The sequence below is a fragment of the Callorhinus ursinus genome, unplaced genomic scaffold, assembly GCF_003265705.2.
Source record: "Callorhinus ursinus isolate GAN/ISIS: 27379988/994484 unplaced genomic scaffold, GSC_fseal_2.0 scaffold10, whole genome shotgun sequence".
In the NCBI taxonomy this organism is placed as follows: domain Eukaryota; kingdom Metazoa; phylum Chordata; class Mammalia; order Carnivora; family Otariidae; genus Callorhinus; species Callorhinus ursinus.
Window position 1 is genome coordinate 22,561,984 of NW_027397072.1, and position 25,415 is coordinate 22,587,398.

The 25,415-nt window shown below is 45.2% G+C and overlaps 1 protein-coding gene and 2 pseudogenes across 1 annotated transcript; 2 read left to right on the forward strand and 1 right to left on the reverse strand.

The window, feature by feature from the left end:
• Positions 1–580: 580 nt before the first annotated feature.
• On the forward strand, positions 581–20,048 carry GCKR (glucokinase regulator). The gene is made up of 9 exons (XM_073897171.1): positions 581–762; positions 1,051–1,206; positions 1,402–1,470; positions 2,074–2,142; positions 2,516–2,589; positions 2,942–3,008; positions 5,338–5,432; positions 15,842–15,934; positions 19,804–20,048. The coding sequence occupies exons 1-9, from the start codon at positions 703–705 to the stop codon at positions 19,913–19,915; spliced, it is 795 nt and encodes a 264-aa protein (XP_073753272.1). The 5' UTR covers positions 581–702; the 3' UTR covers positions 19,916–20,048.
• LOC112820611 (proteasome subunit alpha type-1 pseudogene) lies at positions 3,033–4,372 on the reverse strand (annotated as a pseudogene).
• Positions 20,049–20,835: 787 nt separating the features above from the next.
• LOC141373635 (glucokinase regulatory protein-like) lies at positions 20,836–24,947 on the forward strand (annotated as a pseudogene).
• Positions 24,948–25,415: the final 468 nt, after the last annotated feature.

Consider the following 25,415-nt stretch of genomic DNA (forward strand, 5'->3'; position numbering starts at 1 on the left):
TTGTTTGGTGTAAATAAATGTTGGCTAATGTTGTATTTAGGGCAGATACTTTGGTTTCTAATTCTCATTGCAGCATTTCTATTTCTGTGGCACTTTTTCCTGTAATATTCAGTTCAGCATGTGCCCCCCTGGGGCTCCAAAGCTTCTGTTGCCTTCCTTCTGAGATGAAAGAGAGAAATAGAGCAAGAGGGGCAGGGAGGACTGTGTGTTCTGGGCATATGATCAAGCCATGGCCCAGGTCCTCTGACCTCTGCTGTCCCTGAGGACCCTGATCTCTGGCCTCCTGATGCATCCTGGTCCCAGAGCACTTGCTCAGGGATTCTCACTGTCCTGGGACTGGGTATTGTCCTGCACTTCCAGGCTCCAGGCCCTCCAGAGAAGAGGTCATCGTGTCCAAAGTTAAGAGTAGTGAACCTCAGGTTTTTCCCTTCAGGGGCAAAGCAGAGGCTGGGCAGTCTGCATGCATGCAAAGAGGGACCCCAGGAGCTTCCCTGGGTGACCAGAGGGCTGGGGACCGACTGACCAGGAAAGGGTGCATGAAGAGGTACTCAGAGGGGGTGGTGCACAGAGAGGCCAGGGTACTTGGGTTAATCATCACTGTGGCTCAGATAAGGCCCTGCTAGCTGGAAGCAGAGTTAGCGTGACAGAAGGGTTTGTTTGGCTGAAGTGGCAGACACGACAGGATGTCCACAGCGTGTGACCATGCCGGGCACAAAACGGTTTCAACATGTGATTGAGACCCCAGAGCCTGGCAAGTGGGAGGTGAGACCCCCCCCCCTTCTCCATGTTGGTCTTCTGCACTGATTCCTAGAATCATTTCTCATCTGGACTTCCCTCCACCCTGGGTTTCTACTCTCCCTCCCCTCCTTCCCATCTTCCTTCCTGATCTTCTTCCCCTATTAGGCCCAGAGTACCAAGTGCAGGCTAAATCCTTGGGTGGTGTCCGTGTGTATCCAAACCTTGTGCCTGCTGCCACTCTCACCTCCAGATCAGCAGTCGTGAATGAGGCTTTGGCTTCCTGCCTGTATCCTTGTGCCCCCTTCCCTCTAGTTGTCTGGGAATGAGGCAGCCCTGCCAATCACAGAGAAGTCAAACCCACTGACCCAGGACCTGGACAAAGCAGATGCCGAGCAAATTGTTAGACTGCTGGGACAATGTGATGCTGAGATCTTCCAGGAGGAGGGGCAAGTCATGCCCACATACCAGGTGATCCAGACCCATTCCCTGGACACTGAAAATAAAGATGCCAGCTCCAACCGTACCTCAACCTCTGCTCTCTCAGACCATGGTCCTTAATGTTTGAGACCTGAGAGCCCCTCCACCCCACCATTAACACCCCCCCCCTCTGCCCCAAATCCACTGTCCTTTTCTTGGCTTCTGATTCCTGCCTGTTCCCTACAGCGACTGTATAGTGAATTGATTCTGACCACCATGGTACAAGTGGCTGGCAAAGTTCAGGAAGTGCTGAAGGTACAGGCTTGCCATTTGCTCCCCTCCTGAACTTCTCTTCCCTCCACCTTTCTCTTTTCTTGGCCTCCACTTCTCATTTTTCTCCATCTCCAGTCCCCTTTCTCCTAGTCCTCCCTCTGGGATCTTTATTGTCATCTTATTAATCAACAGTAATTGTAATAACTATTATCTGCATCATACTCTATAATTGACATTGTGCTTTCACACTCATTACCTTTGCAAAAACCTGTGAAATTGGTGTGATCATCTCCATTTTTTTTTCAGATAGGAAAACAAAGGATAATCACGGTAGCTTGCCCAAATATATCCAGCTAATAATTGCTGGGTAGCACTGTTTTTTATTGATTGATTAGTTGATGACAAAGCTGCTCTCAGTCCTTTCTGGAATAAGTAAGGGTTTGAATAAGTAGCTAAGCCAGAGCTGGGAGTCAGACTGAAGTTTCATTCTTTCTGCGACACCATGCCACCTGTGTTCTGTTCCCTTTTGTCCTAAGAGGAGGGTTGAGAAGTCTCCCCAATTGTTCTTCTGTTGCTGATAGAGAAAGAATATGCTTCCCCTAACCTGAGCTAGCCCTGGCGACATAGGCAGTTTTTCTTTCTCAGGAGCCTGACAGGGGGCTGGTGGTGCTGAGCGGAGGGGGCACCTCTGGCAGGATGGCATTTCTCATGTCGGTGAGTACCCTGATCCCTGATTTTCCTCCCTCTGCCTTCTCAGGGTGACCCTCAGGACCATAAAGCTCATCATAGCTATGTTCCTAGGTGGTTCCCCCTTGAGGCCTGGCTCCCTCTCTTCCCAAAGCTAGATCTCACCATGGAGCCCTCATATCTTCAGACCCCACCTGAGCCCCACCCGTCTACTGCCATGTCTCTACAGTCCCCCAGTCCATCATCTGCAAGTAGCATTTGAAGTGCCAAATTCCAAGCAGTACTGGCTTAAGCGCTGGCCTGAGGGAATCCTTATAAGCCTCTACACTCTAGGTGTCCAAAATCCAAGGTAATCACTCCCTTCACTATCGTCACTACTTCATGTCCTTCCCCCCGGCAGGTCTCCTTCAACCAGCTGATGAAAGGTCTGGGACAGAAACCTCTTTACACCTACCTCATTGCAGGGGGTGACAGGTAAGCCAAGTTGGCCTATGAATATTTTGTTTGGTCTGGACAGTGTTTTTTTGGAAATGTAATTTTAAGGCTTTCAGGTGAAGATTTATCCAGTTTACTTTGATCCCCATGATTTCTTATTGCCTTGCACTTGGCCCACTTCACAGACTCATGTTACCCGATTGGCCTTATAGGTACTGGAGTTTGTCAGCCCTATAGAGCATCTGTCATGGTGTCTAGCAAATAGTAGATGTTCAGTCAATGATAGCTTTCCCTTCGTTCCCTTCTCTCAAAGCATTCTCTTCTCTGCCCTAGTATACCGTAGGCTTCTGCTTCCAAACCAGTGCCACTGACCTTGAGTCTGTCTTCTTAGGTCTGTGGTGGCATCTAGGGAGGGGACAGAAGATGGTGCCCTGCACGGGATTGAGGAACTGAAGAAGGTCTGTGTTTCCCACTGATAGCCGGACACCTCTGTCTGTTCCTTCCCATGAGGACACAAAAGCCCGCGTCCAGCCAAAGCCCATTCCCTCCCCTAGTCCTGACCCTGACATGCCCACGCGATAGATTTGTATCCTAGAATCCTCCCAGTGGCACTGTCTCACCCACCCTCTTCTCCTAGGTGGCCGCTGGGAAGAAGAGGGTGATTGTCATTGGCATTTTTTTTTTTTTTTTAGGCAGGTGAAACAATTTTATTTCACAGTTGTCTTTAAACCCACAAAGACACTATGTTCTTTATATAAAAACATCAGTACAGATACCTATACTTTCCAGAAAATGATTATATAGACCCTTTCTTAAAGAAAAATGCACACCATTATATGGTTTCAGACAAGTTGCTAGGGAAAAACACATCTGGACTGATTCCTACACATAGATTATTGTCATCAGTACATGTTCCTGCATACTTACAGATTTGATAATAAAGATACAGACTGGCTCGTAACTTAATGTTCCATTGGTTCATCAGTCTTTTCTGCAGGTTCATCAGCAGGTTGAGCAGGCTGTGCCTTTCTCTGTGGTCTTTCTTCAAGACCTTCCAGGAATGGAGATACATCATCATCATCATAAATCGTAAACTCCATGTCTTTACCAACAATTCCAATGGAAACATTCTTTGTAGTTAGGTTCTGTTCTGCAGGAAGTGTCTCTCGTAAGGCACGCAGACCATGTTTAACCAGTTCATTCAAATTGCACTCCATAAACCCAGACATATGTCTCTCCAAGTAAGTACGAGCTGATTGAGAATGGGCTCCAATGGACATGGCTCTGCAGTCAAAATAGTTGGCAGATGGACAGGTTTGGAAAATGTGAGGGCCCATATCATCATAACCAGCAATAAGCAGCCCAACACCATATGGTCTCCGGCCATATCGTTGTGTTGGTATCTGGGTCTTGCTTCCAATTAGAGATACAAGACGAGACACAGGAAGAGGTCTGTCAAATACAAATCTGGAATCCAAACACTCTTGGCGCATAAAATTACACAACAGTCTAGCATCAGCAGTAAGTCCCGCAATTGAGATACCAATATGGTTGTCAACATGGAGAATTTTTTTCTGATGAGCTGCAAGCTCTGACTGTGCTCTCTTCAATGCAACCAACACTGCATGGGTTTTTGATTTCAGACCAACTGTGGCTGAACCTTGCCTGACAGCTTCCATTGCATACTCAATTTGATGAATCCTGCCCTGAGGGCTCCAAACGGTGACATCGTTGTCATACTGGTTGCGAAACATGGTTCCGGCGCGGGTCCGCCTGCGGCCTCCTGCAAAAATACGGGCTGTCATTGGCATTTCAGTGGGACTCTCTGTGAGTGTGGGTGAAGACAGGCTGGGTGGATCCATTTTATAGGGAGGAAGGGGGTCGGAACAGAATAGCATGGAAAATAGATTGATGAAGTGGGTGCTAGAAAACAGAAAGGATTTGCACAAGGAATTTTGATTTTACTCTCACTAATTGAGATCCAGTTGTATGACTGTGGGATGAGAGGGAAAGGATCCTATTTCAGAATACCTGTGTATCAATCCATTCAACAACCAAGGTAGAGGGACTAGTCCCAGCGTCAGCAAACGACAATGGCAAGTCAATCCTGCCACTGCCTGTTTTTGTAAATAAAGTTTTATTGAGACACAGCCGTTTGTGTTTACATAACATGGCCGCTTCATGCTACAATGGTAGGGTTTCGTATTGCACAGAGTTCATAGGGCCCCCAAAACCTAAAATATTTACTCTCTTGCTCTTTACAGAAAAAGCTGATCTCTGGGCCAGTCCTTTGCTACTTAAGCATGGTCCTTTCGTAGTAACATCAGTATCTCTTAGGATTTGCTAGAAATGCAGAATCTCAGGCTCCCCCCCAAAACCTACGGAGTCTGAATCTGCATTTTAACAAGATTCCAAGCACTGGACTTGGTGACCCCAATTTTCTCTCACCATTGCAGCATACTGATTCTAACAATTCACTAAGCAGAAACAAGTCCAGCAGTGCTAGACATAGAAGGAGGCACACAAGGAGGCCAGGACACTGACCTTAGGAGCATAAAATTTAGTTCAGTAGTTTTTAAACTTTACCATGCAGAGGATTTCCTTGGGGAAACTTGTTAAAAATACAGGCCTGGGGCTTTCCCCTTCAAATGTGGATCCAGTAGATCTTACCTGGGTCTGGGAATATGCATTTCTAACAAGCATTTTGGGCGATTCTGATGCCTCTGGGCCTCGGGCACCAATAGAGTAACCCTTCTCATCATGCCCTTTTTCTCCCCCTACCATCAGGCTCCCTTTGTGGCAGGCCAGATAGATTACTGCATGGACAATCCAGCCATCTTTTTGCCAGTCCTGGTTGGTTTCAACCCCGTGAACATGGCCAGGTGAGCCTGCTGTAATGAAAGGCAGTGACCGACCACACCCCTGGGGGAGGCCAAGAGGAAACCTGTCAAAATCTACAGTACAGCCACAACGGGGATGACACGGTGCATATGGTCTTATTCACCACATCTCAGAATATTAAAGTAAATATTGACTGTCCTTAAGCTTATGAGGATTTTGTTTTCGGTGGGTTGTTTTTGTTTTGTTTTTTTGGTCGGTTGGTTGATTTATTCTTTTGTTTCCGAAAGGATTGAAGGCAGCTTACAAAAGCCACATAAAATACCAAAAGCATACATTCAAAACAGGAAGGGAAGAGACATGGAAAACAAGGGCCAGAAGGTAGAATAGGGTCAGAAAAATGCATACCACAAAGATGAGCATCTTTTCAAAGGAGCAGTGGGTGCTGAGTGGCCCGACTCCCCTTTGCCCAGCTCCCTTATTTTAGCACCCATTCTCCTTTGTCATTCTAGGCAGCCCTTTGGTCCCCTCTGTTCCCCTTTCCTGAAAACTGTGCCACCCAATCACCTCTGCCTTATTCTCTATGTAGATGGCCACTTTGACCTCAGAGAAGGTCAGCGTATGAAATCCATAGTGCTCAGGTGTGGATGTGCAGCCTTGGGAGTGGTTTTTGTTTTTGTTTTTTAGATTTTTTTTTTTAAAGATTTTATTTGTTTATTTGACAGAGAGAGACAGCGAGAGAGGGAACACAAGCGGGGGGAGTGGGAGAGGGAGAAGCAGGCTTCCTGCGGAGCAGGGAGCCCGATGCGGGGCTCGATCCCAGGACCCTGGGATCATGACCTGAGCCGAAGGCAGATGCTTAACTGACTGAGCCACCCAGGCGTCCCAGGAAGTGTTAAAGCAATAAGAAAGTAGATTCTTAGCCCCTTGTGCGAGAGCTCTGATGTCGCTTTGGGGTAAGGCCCTGAAATATCTATTTTTTGAAGACATCCCTGGAGATGCTGGTGCACAGCCAGGTTTGGGGAACTCTGCTAACTTAACCATTGGAGTGGGCCTCCTGATGAAGCTAAAGGCTTCCTGTCGCTGGAGTATTCCAGTGAAGGCTTGTTGATTTCTCAAGAGCAGCTTGGCACATTCAGGGGTGGTCTTGGGGGATGGGGCAGCTGGGTGCTTTCTGAGGTCTTTTTCTCAACCCCCAGATTCCAGGCTTGTAGTGTAATTCATGTGAAGATATAAATGAGTCTGAGATACTTTTAACCCTGCTCCTTTTCATGGAGGACTCTCCTTCACCAAAAATGTATCTGCTGCAGTGGATGCTAATTTCAGGCACTGTGACTAAGAGAAATAAAGGATTTCAAACAACGTAGGCGTGGAGATCTTCCAGTTGTTCCTTAAATCGGTGGCTCCCAAACTTGGCCAATCTTCAGAGTCGTCTGGGAAGCATTTTAAAAATACAGATTTTGGAGCTCCACTCCAGAACTCCTGAAGTTGATTCTCAGGGTGGGCGTGGTACCCAGAAATGGGTAGTTTAAAAAAAAAACAACAACAACTCAAACTCCCAAGGTGATTTTGATGACTAGCCAAGTTTGGGAGTCTCGGTTTTCCACTGCACAATGAACAGTGTCTCCTCGCTCTGCTTAGGTCTCTAGGGACTTTCAGAAGTAGTTTGAGGACAAATGACAAGAAACACTTTACACGATGGGCATGTAATATGTGAAACTTGTTTGCCCTCGAGGAAATACAGATGAAAAAATATAAAAGTAGTTCAAGAAGGGGTAGACATTTTGCGGGGATGGGATGATAAGAGGAGGTTAGGGAGGCCTTATAGAGAGGTAACTCTCTGAGCTCCTGCCGCAGTGGGTGATTTGCTAAGTATCCCCTAGCAGAGTACAGAGTACAGAGTACAGTACAGAGATCCCCATTCTTTGAGATTCCATGGTTGCACCTAAGCAGGTAACAAGTCTGTTGAATCTTGTCCCCTTAGCACATTGTTTTGTTCATGATTAATTTATTCAAGAAATGTTCGCCAACTGTTAGGTGCTATGCTTCATACCTTGCAGTTGTGTTCCTTCAGTAGGAATTGTTGTCCCTCCCTCAGGTAGTAAGGGGTTTGCTCTTTGGGGAGATGGCCAGAATATATTCCCAGGAATGGAAAGGGCTTCTGATGGACCTTAAGACTGAAAATAAAGTGGCAGTTTTGACATTCTGATGATAGGTACTCCTCCAGGGACCTACAGAGAATTGTGGGTAGTATGGCCGTGGCAGTGGGACATGGGCAAGGACCAGGATACGAGAAAGTTCTGGTCTCAGGCTGGAGCTTTAAACTTGAGTGTTGGCTTTGCTCTGAGATTAAATTGCTGAATGCATTACTAGCCCTTATCCTTGGGGTTCAGAGACACAGTGCCCCCATGAGCTCCAAAGCATATCTCTAGGAGATTGTTGACGTTAGACCCCAATCCCAATACGGTCTTTGATCCTGACTCCCATCTGAGGCCCTTCCTTCCTTTAGATCCTTACAATCTCCCCTAGAAATGACCCCATCGAAGACTGGAGTTCCACATTCTGACAAATAGCAGAGCGGATGCAGAAACTGCAAGAGAAACAAGAAGCTTTTGTGCTCAATTCTGCAATTGGGGTAGGATCCTCCCCACTCCCACCTAGGGAATGCTTGCCACCTCCCAGATGCCTCTGATTTTTTTACATCTTCTCTGAATTCCTGGCATTGCGTGTCAACTAAAATGTAGTAAAGCAAATTCTGTTTTCCCATTTCCTCGTTCACCTTAAGATGTTATATTTCCATCTTGACCCTGTTTCCTAAATCCGTAATCATTAAACACCTAACCCATCTGGGGTGGATTTCCCCCAGAAATCTGTGCATCTGTGAATAGAGAGTATTGAATGGAATGGTGAATTGCTTTCTGTTTCTCTTACGTTTTAGTTTCAAATGCAGGCTTTAAAACAATGGGATTCAGTTTCATCTTTCTGCTTTTCTAATCCTCTCCAAAACTGGGTGGGCCTTTCAAGCCTCCGGTGCTCCTGCGCCTTTTTCTCCAGGGTGGGGATGCATGGCACTAGGGCATGAGCGTGGTCTACCCTCACTTTGACTTGACAAGGGCCTGAGCCGAATCCCTGCTGCTGGCCCTCTCTGCCAGTGATCGGCGCATCTGAGACATTCTCCTTGCTCTTCCCTCTGTGTGGTAGGAAGGCAGCTACCCTGTGTGAGGTCCGTATCTTTCAGCTCTTGGGCGCTCATCTCTCTTCCTGTTTGCAGTTGTTTACTTTTAATCTCCTTTTCTCAGACACCACTTTGATCATTCTTTTTGCAGCCATCTCTTTATGCATGGTGTGTCGTGTTACATCCCTGTCCATTACAATGGCTGCTTCATTGGTCTGTCCAAAGGACATGAAATGTGGTGTTCGGATTGACAAACTGCTATTAAAAAAATGGGGGGTTGGGCGGGGAGAAACTTCTTGAAAAAAAAAAAAACATCCTCTCCAAAAAACACTTATCTCCTGCTAACAGGACACCCAGTCACTGTGGCTTCCTCCTCAGAGTCCTGAATGTACCATAGAAATGAGCAGAGCCGGCCCTTACCCTCTCTCTTCTTCTCTCAGTGAAGCCCTCAACCCAGCACTCCTCATAGTGCACTGGGCACCCCCAGTCCTGCTGAATGCAGCCCCAGTGGCCTCTAACCAGACTCCATGCCAGGGGCCACCAACCAGAGTGCATGCCCAGCAGCCACTAATTAGTGAACTCCAGGATCCTCCTTCCTCTCCCAATTCCTCTTGGGTGTCATCACCTTCTCAGCCCAAGGGCCTCAGTGGCTCATCCCGGATGAAAGGTGGAAGCGCAACCAAGATCCTGCTGGAAACCCTGCTACTGGCAGCCCATAAGACTGTGGACCGTGGCATCGCAGCATCTCAGAGGTAGGGAGGATCTGGACGAGAGAGAGATCAGAGTCAGGCAGGGAAGGGGTTGGTACAGGTTGGGGGATGGCAAGTCCAGATGCAGAGACGGGTTAATGGCAGCAAGACGGAGGCTCCACCATGCCTCCCATGGGAAAAGAGCTGGCCTAGGGTTCTTACCACACAGAGTCTCGATTGTTTCCAGTGGATCCTGGATTCCTCAGGTCCCGCTAATCTCTGTGCCCACTTGGGACATCCAAAGCTAACCTAGTTTCGGAGAGTCTTTGACTTGGGGATGGTCCAGGTCATGCAGGAAGAGCTCCTTCTGCTGGGGGCCTTCTTCCCTTACTGGGGTCTCTGGCCTGGCTCCCAGAATCCCCACTTACCTCCTCATCTACTCTGATCCCATCCCCCTCCCACAACTCTTTTAATGTCCTTATCCTTCTGGCTGCTCTTTGTGTTCTGCTCACTGAAGCCCTTTCTATTCTCTGTAATGCATTCTGATGATACTCACTGCACCTCCACTAGGGACCAGCAGAACTTATTAGTTTTAAGGGAATTGTGCCTTCCGCTGGGCAGGGGCGGGTACCCATGCTTTCTGGGGGGGGGGCACTGGGCCCACCCCGGGAGCCGGTGGCCTTTCTCTCAGGTGCCTTCTGGAAATCCTGCGGACATTTGAGCGGGCTCATCAGGTGACCTATAGTCAGAGCCCTAAGATCGCTGCCCTGATGAAGCAAGCCAGCACCAGGTGTGTGGAAATGTGTTTGGAGGGGGGAGGTGGCGTGGATGGGGAATGTGTTGAGAGCAGCGGAGACCCTACAAGACTCATTAACAGGGTGAGGGGTGCGGTCTGCGTGGTGGAGGGGCATGGCAGGCTTCCTGTTGGTTTACACCTGTGCTCTGCCATGTGCATCTTTCTTTGATCCCTCGTCTTTCTTCACTGTGATCTCTCTTCTCGTGTCCTGACCTCTGGCCCACTCTCAGCCTGGAGAAAAAAGGCCGAGTGTACCTGGTTGGCTGGCAGACCCTCGGCATCATTGCCATCATGGATGGAGTGGAGTGCATCCACACCTTTGGTGCTGGTGGGACCCCAGTCCAGACTTTCTTCCTGGTTCCTCCTGATGCAAACCGATTTCCTCGCCCCCAACCCATGGGGGTTCCTCATTCAGTGTCCATCCTGTCCTATCGGAACAGGCATTTCAGTCAAATGCTCCTTCCTTTGAACCCCGATTCAGGCCTTGGTCCCTCAACTCCCAGCCCTGCGTAGCTGTGGCCTCCCATGAGTGTGACACCTCACCCTACATTCCACTTGCCACTTTCCTCCAAGTCCCATTAACATCGCCCCAAGCCTAGAACCTTTCTTTCCTATAAAGCCCATCACTCCTTTCTCCCTGTCCTTAAACTTTCCAGACTTCCGAGATGTCCATGGCTTTCTCATTGGTGATCACAGTGATACGTTTAACCAGAAGGCTGAGCTCATCCACCAGGTGGGAGGATGACAGGACATGGGGGAGGTTGTGACGGTGATTGGTGTGCAGAATGGGAGGTAAGGGGAGGTAGAGACAGGTGGGGGAGTATAACAGGGCAGACAGTTCAGAGAAGGGAATATGGGTTAGAGGTCGGGAGGCTTTGGGGCAGCACAGGGAGGGTGGAAGGCTCTGGATTTGCCCTCTAAAGCTGGCTCTGGTCCAGTGCTCTTCCCTCAACTTGCTGCATCATCTTGGGCAAAACACTTTACCTCCTTGAACCTCAGTTCTTTCATCTGTATACAAACATGCTGTATGAGAGGTCCTGTGAGGCCCTCTGCAGTCTCCAGGTCTATGTGCTGGAGTTTTTCGTGGGGGGGTGGCTCCCATCTTCTTGTGCCCAGGGTCCCCAATTCTTCTTCTCCCAGGAGGGCTTCCTGACTTCCATCTTGCCATCCCTCACAGAAATTGACACTGTGGCCTTCATTTTTACCCTGGATGGTGAGAGGGAAGACGGGAGCGGTGGGGTGAGCGGGTGGAGGCAGTGGAGTGACTCAGGGGAACTGTCATTTTTCTGGGTCTTCCCAGAAATTTCCAAAGCAATGGCTCAGTTCTATCCAGGAATATGAGCAAAAGACAGGCCAGGCCGCCAATCATCTGACAGATACTCATTTGTCCTTTGTTACGGGTTCATTGTTGATATTATAGTCATCCTCACTATACAAAAGTCTTTAAGGCATATGCTTGCAAGTTAACTATGCTGAATTCACTGCAGAAAATATTACACTGATATCGTCTGTAATACAATGAAATCATAATTCCACTAGTTATAATTTATTATAATATGTATTATAGTTATAATTTTCACTAATTACAATTATTATAATATTTATTATAATTATAATTTTCACCAATTATAATTTCACTAGGGAAGCACTGATAATGTTTGGGCAAAGCATTATCAGTACAAGCACTGATAATAATCATAGAAATAATAATCAGTTTGGGTACACTTCTCAGTTTAGAGTTTAGAGTGGGCATTGGGACATCTGAGTGTCAGTTCATCTGTGCTTTGTGGCCCAAGAAAGAAAGCGGTTTTACATCTGTGGTCCTCCGTTTTCTCACTGACACCGGTCCACCATCCACAGGGCGCAACCAGGGCCCCGAAGGGTTGCCCTGGAGAGATGTGGTCTCATCCATTATTCAGATCACCTCCTCCAGGAAGCTTCCTGACTTGACCAGACAACAGCTGCCATGCTTTCTTACCTGCACTAAGAACTCAATGGAAGCCCCCCACCCCTGCCCCGAGCCAGGGGATCCTTGCTCCTTCCAGTGTGTATCTTTGTCTTCCCTTCCAAATGGTGTTCATTGGTCACATCTCTACTTTTTGGCATACTTTCCACATTCATTGTCTCCTTTGACATCTCACATCTTCTAAGAAGTCTTTTCCAATGAAACCCACAATATTTAGACCCCTCCTTGATGTGGGATACCTCTCCACACTTCCAGGTTCCACTGTACAGTCATCATACCTAATACACATGTAGGCCTATGCACTTTACAAACTATTTCATTTATAATATCATTTCTCATAATGAGCTCCTAAGGGATGTAGGTTTTGTCCCCCATCTCAGATAAGGAAGCTGAAACTAAGAGATTAAGGGATTGTAATCATAGCCACATGGCTAAAGCAGGAGTCAGGACTCAAACCCTGGCCTTGTGACTCTAAGCCCATGGTTTATTTCATTTCACAATATAAATTTCAACCATATCCATGAATTGAGTCGGATTCTTTTACTCATTCGTTCAACAAATATTTTTTATGCACCTATCACATGCCAGGTACTATTCCAGGGATAGGGGATATGGTAGGGAATGTTAAGCTGTGATTTTTTTTTAAAGATTTTATTTATTTGAGAGAGAGAGCTTGAGAGAGATTGAGAGAACGAGTGGGGGGAGGAGCAGAGGGAGAAGCAGACTCCCTGCAGACACTGGACTCGATTCCAGGACCCTGGGATCGTGACCTGAGCCAAAGGCAGCTACTTAACCGACTGACCCACCCAGGCACCCTAACCTGTGATCTTTTGAAAAAGATCTGTTTTTAAGGAAAATTGTAATTATAATAGCAACATTTTTATTGTAAACACTTAAGAAAATACAGAAATCAAAAGAAGGAGAAAAGTATCCATAACAACCTTTTTCCAAAAAACCACTTAGACAAATTTTGGAAAATGTCCCTCTAGGGTTTTTTATGCATACGTAAATATATTTATACAAAAACAGGACTATATTTGACATGCTGTTTTTAACTTGCTTCTCTTCATTGAAAATTATGAACACATTTCTGTACAAATATATCCACATCGTTTTTTCTTTAGATTATTTATTTATTTATTTGAGAGAGAGATCATGAGAGAGATGAGGGTCAGAGGGAGAAGCGGACTCCCTGCTGAGCAGGGAGCCCCGACGCGGGACTTGATCCTGGGACTCCAGGATTGTGACCTGAGTGGAAGGCAGATGCTTAACCAACTGAGCCACCCAGGCGCCTGACATCATCATTTTTTTAAAGATTTTTATTTATGGTTTTGAGAGAGAGAGAGCAGGAGTAGGGGGAAAGGGAGGAGTCGAGGGAGAGGGAGAAGCAGACTCCCTGCTGAACGCAGAGCCCAAGGCAGGTGCTTGATCCCAGGAGTTGAGATCATGACCTGAACTGAAGTCAGACACCTAACTGAGCCACCCAGGTGCCCCTAACTCAAATTCCTTTGATGACTGTGGAGATTGACCACCTAAAGATATATATTGGATATTGCACCTTTTTTCTTTATTGTGTTACTTTTTCATACCTTTTGGGCATATTCACCCATTCTTTTGAGCATATTTATTTTTTTCTTACTAATTTATAAGAGGGAGTGTATAAAGCAAGGACAGTAGCTTTTTTTTTCTTGTTCTGTATTTTCCTCCAGTTTATTACTATTTTTTATTTCTACATTTTTGATGTAGAGATGTTTTACTTACATTTTTACGTAGTCACATCTATCAGTCTTTTTTTGGTGTGTATGGCTTCTGTCTTTTGCTTGATTCTGGTTTGTATCTTTCTAAATGTATGGCAATTGTTTGAAATAAAGAGGCTTCCATTAGTAAATCTTCAGTTGCAGAAATATTTTTGAAGTAAACTCCTCCCACACTTTTATTTTGAAAAATTTTCTACCCTACAGAGAAATTGCAAGAACAGTAAACACCCATACACCAATTTTTAAAAAGATTTTATTTATTTATTTGAGAGAGAGAGAGCTAGATTCACCAATCTTTAACATTTGGCCACATCTGCTTCATCCCTCTTTTCCTCTGAATTATTTGAAAGATACTTGGAGATATGATGACACTTGACACAAATTACTGTGTCCCCTAAGAACAAGGACATTTGCCTACATAACTGCAATATAATTATCACACTCAGGAAAAATGACAGTGAATACAATTATCAAATCTGCAGACCATATTAAAATTTCCCCAATTATCCATGTATTATTTTTATTTCCAGGTCCAGGATCCAATCAGAGATAATGCATTGCACTTAGTTATCAGGTCTCTTTAGTTTCTTTAATCTAGATGAATTCTTTAGCTGTTTTTTGTGTCTTTTATGACACTGATAGTAAAGGAGTCTGGACCAGTTGTTTTCCAGAATGTGCTTCACCTTGGGTTTGCCTGATGGTTTCTTCATTCTATTCAGGTGAAGTTTTTTGGCAGGAGTACTACGTAGATGAGACTGTGCCTTTGTCAGTGTATCACATTAGGAGGTGCCTGATGGCAGTTCATTCCTTTACTGGTGATATTTGATCACTTACTCAAGGTAGTGTCAGATTTCCTTTTTTTTTAAGATTTTATTTATTTATTTATTTGAGAGAAGAGAGAGAGAACGTGAGTGATGGGGGAGGGGCAGACGGAGAGGGAGAAACAGACTCCCCACTGAGCAGGGAGCCAGCAGGGGGGCTCCATCCCAGGAGCTGGAGATCATGACCAGAGCTGCATGACCAGAGCTGAAGGCAGAAGCTTGACTGACTGAGCCACCCAGGCGCCCTGGTAGAGTCAGATGTCTTTACATCCTATTCCTTAGTGATCTTTCACCCGATGGTTTTAGCATCCACAGATGATTCTTGGTTGAATCAATTTATTACTGTGGTGGTTTTTTAATGGTGATTTTCTATCTTTCTGTCTACATTTATTAGTTGGTATTCTTCTGTAAAGAAAATCTCTCCCCACCCCATTTACATATGTTTAGACTCAGTATGGACTCATGAATTTTTTGTTGTTAAATGTGTTTTAATCCATTCCTGTCATTATTGATTTTTAATACTCAAAACGAGCTCTTATTCAAGCTGGCCCCTTTGTCCTTGTGACATATCCACATTAGTGTTTAAACATTCTTTGCTGTGTGTCTTTTTGGGAAAAAAAAAATCACCTTTTCTCTTATGCAAAAGGGTAGCATATTATAGTCTTTTGTGCCTTGCGTTTGTTAACAAGATATCTTGAAAATCACTCCACTTCAGTTTCTAAATCTCGTAATTATTTACCTGTGTGTGTATATAGATGTGTGTCTGTACAGTAGTGTCCCCAGCCATCTATGTAGGAGTACAGAAATGTTGTCCCAGGTTCACCTTGTACTTTCCCTGGTTCCAGTCCTGGCTGGAATCAGTAATTTTCAAGGAGCCCCGGTGGTTGTCAGTGGGGATTGGTACAGCAGTCCCGCCTTCTCCACGTTTGCTTTCCACTTCATTTACCCCAATCAACTGTAGTCCAGAAGCAGATGATCCCCCTGACAGATCGCCAAAGGGTCGGTAGTAGCCTAACGCTATGTCACACTGCCTATGTCATTCCTGTCCCTCCATCTCATCCAGCAGCCATTTTGTCATCTCACATCGTCACCAGAAGGGGAATGGTGAATACAGTATATATAATAAGATACTTTGAGAGACCACAGTCACATAACTTTTATTATAGTGTGTTGTTATAATTGTTCTATTTTATTGTTGTTGCTGTTCATCTCTTACTGTGCCTAATGCATAAAATAATCTTTATTATAGGTATGTATGTATAGGAAAAAAACAGTATGTATATGGCTCCGTTCTATCTGCAATGCCAGGCATCCACTGGAGGTCTGGAACTCATCCCCGTGGGTAAGTGGGGACTGCTGTATTTAAAAACCAGGTGCTAGGTACGCTCACTGCTACTGGTGGCTTTGCCTCTAAGCAAAGTTCTTTGGTAGAAAAAACAAGGAAATACAGGGGCACCTGGGTGGCTCAATCGGCTAAATGTCGGACTCTTGATTTCCGTTCAGGTCATGACCTCAGGGTCATGAGATTGAACCCCACATCCAGCTCTGTGCTCAGGGTGGAGTCTGAGATTCTCTCTCCCTCTGCTCCTCTCCCTGTTTGCGTGTGCACTGTCTCTGTCTCAAAAAGAAAAGAAAAGAATGAGGAAATACAGTTGACCTTGAAAAACACGGGGGTTAGAAGCACTGGCACCCCACACAGTTGAAAATCCCCCTATAACTTTTTTTTTTAAGATTTTATTTATTTATTTATTTGACAGAGGGACAGCGAGAGAGGGAACACAAGCAGGGGGAGTGGGAGAGGGAGAAGCAGGCTTCCCGCCGAGCAGGGAGCCCGATCCGGGGCTTGATCCCAGGACCCTGGGATCATGACCCGAGCTGAAGACAGACGCCTAATGACTGAGCCACTCAGGCGCCCCCAAAAAATCCCCCTATAACTTTTGACTTCCCCAAACTTAACTAATAGCTTACTGTTGACCAGAAGCCTTCCCGATAACAGTCAACACATATTTTTAAAGTTTTATGTATTATATGCTGTATCCTTACAATAAAATAAGCTAGAAAAAAGAAAATGTTAAGAAAATCATACAGAAAATTCCTTTATAGTACCGCACTGTATTTATTGAAAAAAAATCTGCCTATAAGTGGACCCGTGTAGTTCAAACCTGTTGTTGACCCTTGTTGTTCAAGGGTCAACCGTGTATTTTTTTTTCACATAAGTACATATATACACATTTATCAATGTATATATGTTCTCCTTCCTGTTTTCCCTTAGTGAGAATGTTGATTTCCAACATCATCAATATATTTATCCATTTGCTTAGTCCTGCAATAAATACTGGTTTTTGAAATTGCTACCCTAAAACACTATCATCAACAAACTTACCAAGAATGGTCAAGATTTCTTTGCAGTTCTTTTTGTCTTCTGACCATATCCCACGAAAGATACATAAAGTGTCAAAAGTCACTTGGATTAAGTTTTTTCTTCTCTCTTTGTAGTTATGTTATCAGCATGATATATAGTTAGTTTCATTTCCTTTATTTTTATTTGTTTTCCATTTTAGAGGTTTTTTTAAAGATTTTATTTATTTATTTGTCAGAGAGAGGGAGAGCACAAGCAGGAGGGGCAGCAGACAGAGGGAGAGGGAGAAGCAGGGTCCTCACTGAGCAGGGAGCCCGATGTGGGACTCGATCTCAGGACCCTGGGATCATGACCTGAGCCAAAGGCAGACACTTGACTAAGCCACCCAGGTGTCCCTGAGTTTTTTGTTTTTGATCTCACTTTATCTTTTGAATATGTAAAACATAATGTGGTTTAAAGTCAAACTGTAGGGGTGCCTGGGTGGCTCAGTCATTAAGCGTCTGCCTTCAGCTCAGGTCGTGATCCCAGGGTCCTGGGATCGAGCCCCGCATCGGGCTCCCTGCTCGGCAGGAAGCCTGCTTCTCCCTCTTCCACTCCCCCTGCTTGTGTTCCCTCTCTCACTGTGTCTCTCTCTATCAAATAAATAAATAAAATCTTTAAAAAAATAAAAAATAAAAGTAAATAAAGTCAAACTGTATAAAAAGGAGATGTCCCATCCCCTTCACTCTTCCTTCCTCCTGTCTCCACTCATCCCTGCAGGTAGACAATTTCATTAGTTACTAACATGCCTTTCTGTGGTTCTTTTTGCAAAAAAAGTATATTTGTATGTACTTTGCAATTTTTTTCTTATACAAGAGGCCCTGTGCTATGTATATTCTTTTGTACTTTAATGAGATATCCTGAAAATAACTCCACTTGGGTTTATAAAACCCTTCCTCATTATTTTTTACATTTGTGTGCAAATTGTACATGTGCAAGAATTATTTGGGCAGTCTCTGATGTAGGACATTTGGTTGTTTCCAATATTTTGCTATTACCAATAATGATGCAATGAATATGCATGTATTTTTGTAATGTAGAAGTGTATCTTTGGGGTAAATTCCTCGAAGAATGAGAGCTGGGTCAAAGGATAAATACATATGTAATTTTGTTAGATACTGCAACATTTCCCTTCATAGGGATTGTCCCATTTTGCTTCTTTTTTTTTTTTTAAAGATTATTTATTTACTTATTTGACAGAGAGAGACACAGTGAGAGAGGGAACACAAGCAGTGGGAGTGGGAGAGGGAAAAGCAGGCTTCCTGTGGAGCAGGGAGCCCCATGCGGGGCTCGATCCCAGGACCCTGGGATCACGACCTGAGTCGAAGGCAGATGCTTGATGACTGAGCCACCTAGGCGCGCCTTCCCTATAGCCTCTTTAAGAGCATTCTCAAGCTTTTGAATTTTTGCCAGTCTGATAGATGAGAAATTCTACTTCTGTGTGGTTTTCATTTGTATTTTACTTATTATGTGTTTAGTTGAGCATCTTTTCACATGCTTAAGGGTCTTTAGTAAATCTTTTTCTTTGTGAATTGTGTGTTCATGTAAATACATGAAATATGCTCATTTTCTAATTGTATTGGGGTCTGTATGATCCCTTGATTTTTAGTACTTTATTTTTATTTAAAGATATTATTTATTTGAGAGAGAGAGAACACAAGCAGGGGGAGCGACATGCAGAGGGAGAGGGAGAAGCAGGCTCCCTGCTGAACAGAGAGCCCGATGCGGGCTCGATCCCAGGACTCTGGGATCATGACCTGAGCCAAAGGCAGGCACTTAACTGACTGAGCCACCCAGGTGCCCCTGATTTTTAGCACTTTAAAATCAGAGGCATTAGTCCTTTCTTTCTGATATATATTGTAAATATTTCATTTGGGTTTTAACCATGCAAATGTCTTTGTTTTAATTTTTCTGGGGTAGAACTTATTTATTTTATTTTATTTATTTTTATTTATTTTTTAAAGATTTTATTTATTTATTTGAGAGAGAGAGAATGAGAGATAGCACGAGAGGAAAGAGGGTCAGAGGGAGAAGCAGACTCCCTGCTGAGCAGGGAGCCCGATGTGGGACTCTATCCCGGGACTCCAGGATCATGACCTGAGCCGAAGGCAGTCGCTTAACCAACTGAGCCACCCAGGCACCCTCTGGGGTAGAACTTATTAATCCATTTTTTGTTGAATCTGGACCTTGAGGCACAGAAAGCTCTCTGCTACTCCCAGGTTGTAAAGGAACTCCACCTGTGTTTTCTTCTAGTAAAAATGGTTTCTTTTTTCTTTCTTTTTTAAAAAACACTTAGACCTGCAATTCATTAATTGATTCTTGTGTTTGGGTTAAGGTATGAACCCAATTTTATGTTTTTCTAAGCCACTATCTCTCTCCAAATATATAATATATATATAATTTATTTATTTGAGAGAGAGTGAGCGAGAGATAGAGAAGGAGCGGGGGGGGGGGCAGAAGCAGGCTCCCCATTGAGCAGGGAGCCCCACATGGGGCTCCATCCCTGGACCCTGAGATCATGACCAGAGCCAAAGGCAAACATTAACCGACTGAGCCACCCAGATGCTCCATCTCAATATATATTTTAAATTCATCTTTTCCTGAGTGATTTGAGATGCTACTTCTATCAGATATTTAGTTCCCATGTGCACTGGTTTATTTATGGACTTTCTGTTCTGTTCTACCAGTCTGTCTATTGATATGATGATGCCATACAGTTTAAATATAGAGGCTTATTGTGTTCTTAATATCTGAAAGGTTAGTGTTTCTCTCACTCTTTTTTTTTTTAAAGATTTTATTTATTTATTTGACAGACAGATAGTGAGAGCAGGAACACAAGCAGGGGGAGTGGGAGAGGAAGAAGCAGGCTTCCCGCCGAGCACGGAGCCCAGTGCGGGGCTCGATCCCAGGACCCTGGGACCATGACCTGAGCCGAAGGCAGACGCTTAACGACTGAGCCACCCAGGTGCCCCTCTCGCTCTTCTTTTTAAGGATTTTTCTAGGTACATTTGCTGCCTTTTTTCTATATGTACTTTAAAATGAATGTGTCTGGATTCAAATTATGTACACTTTAATATATTTTTGTGTTAATGATAGCTCATGGTATACATGGTAATATAATGGTCAGGGACATAAGTGATATAACCCAGAGTTGATTGATCTCTTTCCCACAGGGCAGTCTGTGTACTGCACACGAGCTAGCTCCATTCTGATTGGTCAGATTTCTGCGTGTGCGCTCTTTTTTTTTTTTTTTTTTACAAAAGCCACAGTATCTTCCCCCCCCCCGTTCTTATTTAAATTCCCGTTAGTTAACACACAGTGTAATGTTATTTTCAGGTGTACGATATAGTGATTCAACACTTCCATACAACACCCGGTGCTCATCACAACAGGTGCACTCCTTAATCCCCATCACCTGCTTCACCCATCCCCCACCCACCTACCTTCCCTCTGGTAACCATTGTTCTCTATAGTTAAGAGTCTGTTTCTTGGCTTGCCTCTCTCTCTTTTCCCCCCTTTGTTTTGTTTCTTAAATTCCACATATGAGTGAAATCATATGGTATTTGTCTTTCCCTGACTGACTTTCACTTAGCATTAATAATCTCTAGCTCCATCCACATCACTGCAAATATTCTTATACAGTACTCATGTCCTTGTCAATCACTTGTTAAGTATTTCCAGTATACCCTCTGCAAAGGGTGTGTGTGACCTGCTATTTCTAGGATGCCAGAATAGGGGGGTAGAAGTAGTGGTAGCTTATTTCCTAGCCAGGCTAGGACCCGGTAATTAATCCTCTCAATTCCTTTTCTGGACTCCGGTTATAGTAATAGATGCAAAGTGCAGTAATGGACGTTATAAGTGCAAGAGATGAGGGCCAAGGACAGGTGGTGTTTATACTCACAGTATTATGTGTTTGTAGTGTTTTAGTTTTCAGTGTGCTTTCCCATACATTATCTTACTCACCTAGGAGATGATTGTGGCCAAGTAGGAAATGCCTTCATCACAAATCAGAAGACCTGGATTTAGGTCCTGATTCTACATGTCACTATTATATAAGCTTATTCAAGTTACTTCTTTTTATTTTTTAAGATTTATTTATTTATTTGAGAGCGAAAGAGAGACTACAAGTGGTGGGAGGGGCAGAGGGAGAAGGAGAGAAAGAATCTCCAGCAAACTCCCAATGCAGCGCTCGATCTCATGACCCTGAGATCATGACCTGAGCTGAAATCAAGAGTCGGACGCTTAACTGACTGAGCCACCCAGGTGCCCCTCACGTTACCTTACTTTTGACCTCTAGTTTCCACATATGTAGAAATGGAGATAAAAAATCCTATTTCGTTGGGTTGGTATAGGTGTTAAATTGAATTAATTTTCAACAAATGTGTATTGATCAGTAACCATGTATCAGCCATTATCAAAAAGATTGGCGCTCTGGAGCAGAATAAGACACCATCTCTGCTCTCAAGGAGCCTTTGGTTTAGTGGAATGAATCCCAGGATCTTCACTCCTCCCCTGTCAGGTACCTGGGGAGCAAAAGCAAAGTTCTGACGAGCGCAAAACCGTTCTGCGCAAGAACTCAGAGAAGGTATCTGTGTACTGGGTGGTCAAAACCACAAATGTGTGACACCACCAAGTTTGCCTGGGACAGTCCTGGTTTACAACTACTGTCCTGACATCTAAACTCTGGGCTGGTCAAACAAATTACGTCTGTATTTTGGTCCCTGGTTTTTGATCCCTGGATTCCTGTCTGACAATAGGGCCCTATTCACCCTGTTGCTCTACCATCCTCTAATTTCCCATACCCTCGTGTGTGTGCCCTGTTTAGAAGTTCCAGCATGAGCTAAGCACCAAGTGGGTGCTGAATACCGTGAGTACAGGGGCCCATGTGCTTCTTGGGAAGATCCTCCAAAACCACATGTTGGACTTCTGCATTCGCAACTCCAAGCTCTTCTGGCGGGCGCTGGCCATGCTGTAGGTAGGTCGTGATGGGATGTGGCTGGGTGGGGCCTGGCCCCCTGCCTAGGCTGCCACAGAGATATGGACACGTGTGGGGCCAAGGGCTGACTTTTCTCCTGCGCTGCCTCCTCCTCCTCCCATCAGGCTCATCCTCCACTCTGGGGAATGTATGTGCATGCTTGGGTGCATGACTGTGAGATGATAACTATCAGACAAGATTCTTTCAGTTACAAGTATGTGACAGACCTCTAATTCATACTGGTTTAAGCTAAACAAGCCAAATGACTTGTTCACGCAACTGGAGTTCCAGGGTAGCTCGATCCAGATACTCAAAACAATGTGCTCCAGATTGTCATACCTTAACTTTCCTCTGTGTTGCTCTCCTTCTCAGGCAGCTTTTCTCCAGTAGGTGGCAAACTGGCCCCCGGCAGTGCCAGCCTAGCATCCTACCAATTTAGCAACCTGAGTGGAAGAAGAGTTTATCTGTGCCTGTGATTCCTACGAATGCCTGGGAGGAAGGGCTCTCGCTGGCTTGTCTTGGGTCACATGCCATCCCTGAGCCAGTCACTGTTCTCCAGGGGAAAGCAGCCCTCTGCCCAGGCCTGGCTCATGTGCTCTCCCTATGGGATGGCACTGGAGGAAAGGGTGGGAAGTGAGCCTCAGTCAAACGGCCTGGCCTGAGAATGGAGGCACCATAGTTCCCTGGAGGAAGATCAAGGTGCTGGTACTAGAAGGGGGAGGAATGGCTGCCGAACAGATAGCACAATAGCTGGTCAGGAAAGGAGGGTTGCTAGGTTTAGCAAATAAAAATACAGGACAAATTGGAATTTCAGATAAATAAAGGATTTTTTTTTAGTGTAAGTATGTCCCATGCAATATTTGAAGCATCCTTATACTATTTTTTTTCATTATTCATTTGAAATTCCTATTCCTGGGTATCCTGTATTTTTATTTGCAAAATCTGACAACCCTGTGTAAAGGGAATCAATCAATGAGCATTTAGTGAGCACCCACCAAGTCCCTAAAACCTTCTTAAATGAATAGAACCAACCAACCAGGAAAAGAAAAGTGCTTCATGCTCTTTTAGATCCTGGGGTTGGGTTGGGTAGGGGGAATTGGAGATATGTCTGATCCAGGACTTGCCATCGTAGAGTGGCCCATCTAAGGATTCCATGGAAGATTGAAAGCCAGACCAGAATTGGGGCTTGCCAAATGTAGCTAGACCCAGTCCATCCAAAAGGGCAGTCACCACCCACATGTGGCTACTGAGCACTTGAAATGAGGCCAGTGTGTCTGAGGAGCTGAACTTTAAGTTTTGTTTAAAAACTGAAGCAGTGTAATTTTTTTCATTAAATGCAACTTTATTGTTTTGGTAGAACTACATTTTACATTTACATCGAAATTCAGTACCTGAACTGAGATGTGCTGGGATTATAAACTAGACCCTAGATTTCAAAGACATGATACAAAAATATTGTAGAATATCCTCCTAATCATTTGTAATATTGCTTAGATATTGAAATAATATTTTAGATATATATATCGGATTAGATAAAACATGATTAAAATCTATTTTCTTATTTGTTTCTTTTGCATTCCATGTGTTTCTTTTTTAATGCAGTACTAGAAGATCTTAAATTACATATGTGGTTCACATTATATTTATCTTGGGCAGTGCTGAGCTAGTGGGGGGGGCAGGTGACAAAAAGGAGCAGCTTTTGCAGATGAGCAGTCTTGGCAGGATGTAAAGGAGGGACAGGGTTAAGGAGGAAACTGGAAGGAGTGAGTTCAGTTTCAGGTTACCAACCTATTGGGTTGGTGGTACACGGCTGGAAGTGTGACCAAGTTGTCATTAATCCTCCAGTTTAACCTGGCCCATCAAAGCCCACCGCTAACCCTTTTTCTTCACACCTGGGGATTGTGAGTTTGGGATCGCCTATAGGGACCACTTCTCCACAGCCTCTCTGGCCAGTCTTTAGGATCCCAGGTGCCTGCCTCCCACTCTCCCACTCCTTTTTCCTCCTCGACTTCATTTTCTGCTCCCCTGGCCTTCTAGCCCGACACTGACCTTCCCGCTTCTTCTACAGCGGTTCTCTGGACAGCCCAAGGCTCGATGCATCGAGACCCTCCTCCAGGTGATCCACTTCCCCCAAGCCACTGTCGGATGACATTCGGACTGCTCCCATCTCCTTCCACATCCAGGTTGCACACAAGAAGGAGCAGGTATCCTGCCGGCAGCTAACATTTACTGAGTCCTTTCAGCATATCAGGAATTTTGCTTGGTACTGGGTTTACAAAGTTAGTGACGTTCTGCCAAGGAGCTCCCTGTTTCTTGGGGAATTGTGATTGTGACAAGGAGGCACAGAGGTGTGGAAAAGCTGTTGCGGGGTGCAGAAATGGGGTCTGTTTAGGAGGGGAGCCAGGAAAGAGAGGGAGTGGGGCCTTTGAACTGGGTCTTAGAGAATGAATAGGAGTTTTCTGGGTCTGGGTGAAAGCTTCTTTCTGTTCTTAACCCACCTCACTACAATTTCTGGTCTTGATAACTCTCTTCTACTCTTGCATCCAACCTAGTGGCTTCTGACTCCCACACTGAATGCTCTGGCTCTTCCAGGGCTCTTGCCCAGATGGCCTCACTCTCTCAGGCTTCAGTTCTCCCTGCCTCTTCCCCACAGGTGATCCCCATAGGCTTGCTGAGCCTCCTATTCCCGTGCTCCATCCCTGAGGCGCAGGCGCAACTGGCGGCTGCTCTGTCTGTCTGTGAGGCTGTCAGGAGCGCCCTCACTGGGCCAGGTCGGAAGCGCGGTGCGGACCCCCTGGAAACCCTAGAGCCTGCCCTGCCCTGCACTGGTGTTTCTGGGCGCGAAGCCCACGGAGGCGTGTTGGGCTAGCGGCACATGTGTGGGAGGAGAGGCGTAGTCCCCAGGGCCACCCGCAGCCCAGGGTGAGGAAAAAGAGTCTCTCTACTTGGGGGAATTCTTGCTCTTGACCCAGTGGTCTTCACTTTCACCGGCATATTCTGATTTCAGAAATAAAACAAAATGCCTTGTTTTGGAAAGTTAACCTTCCAAACTCAGTAGATCAGAGTCAATAAATTAGAGGTGGGACCAGATGGGTGGCATGGGTTGGTCCCAACAACAGGTTTGTTTCTTCACTTCCCTCCCATACCCCTCAAACGCATTTCATTGGGCACTGATCCAGACCTTATTCTAGCATCTCTGTATCCCTCATCTCCAACATGTGGGTTCGTGAGTGCACGCACCTGCACATACACTCCCCTCCTGCTCGGAATCACAAAGCAAGGGGAGGTGGGAACCTAGATGATTCCAGAGGAAGAGGGGAAAAGTCGTGTCCCCAACACAGGACACCCAGAAAAAGGATGCCAAGTAGGCAGGACAGCAGGTTCCTTATCACTAGATTGAAAGCTACATCCACAGAGTAGACTCTGAAGTGGGGGTTGCTTCCCCTGCCC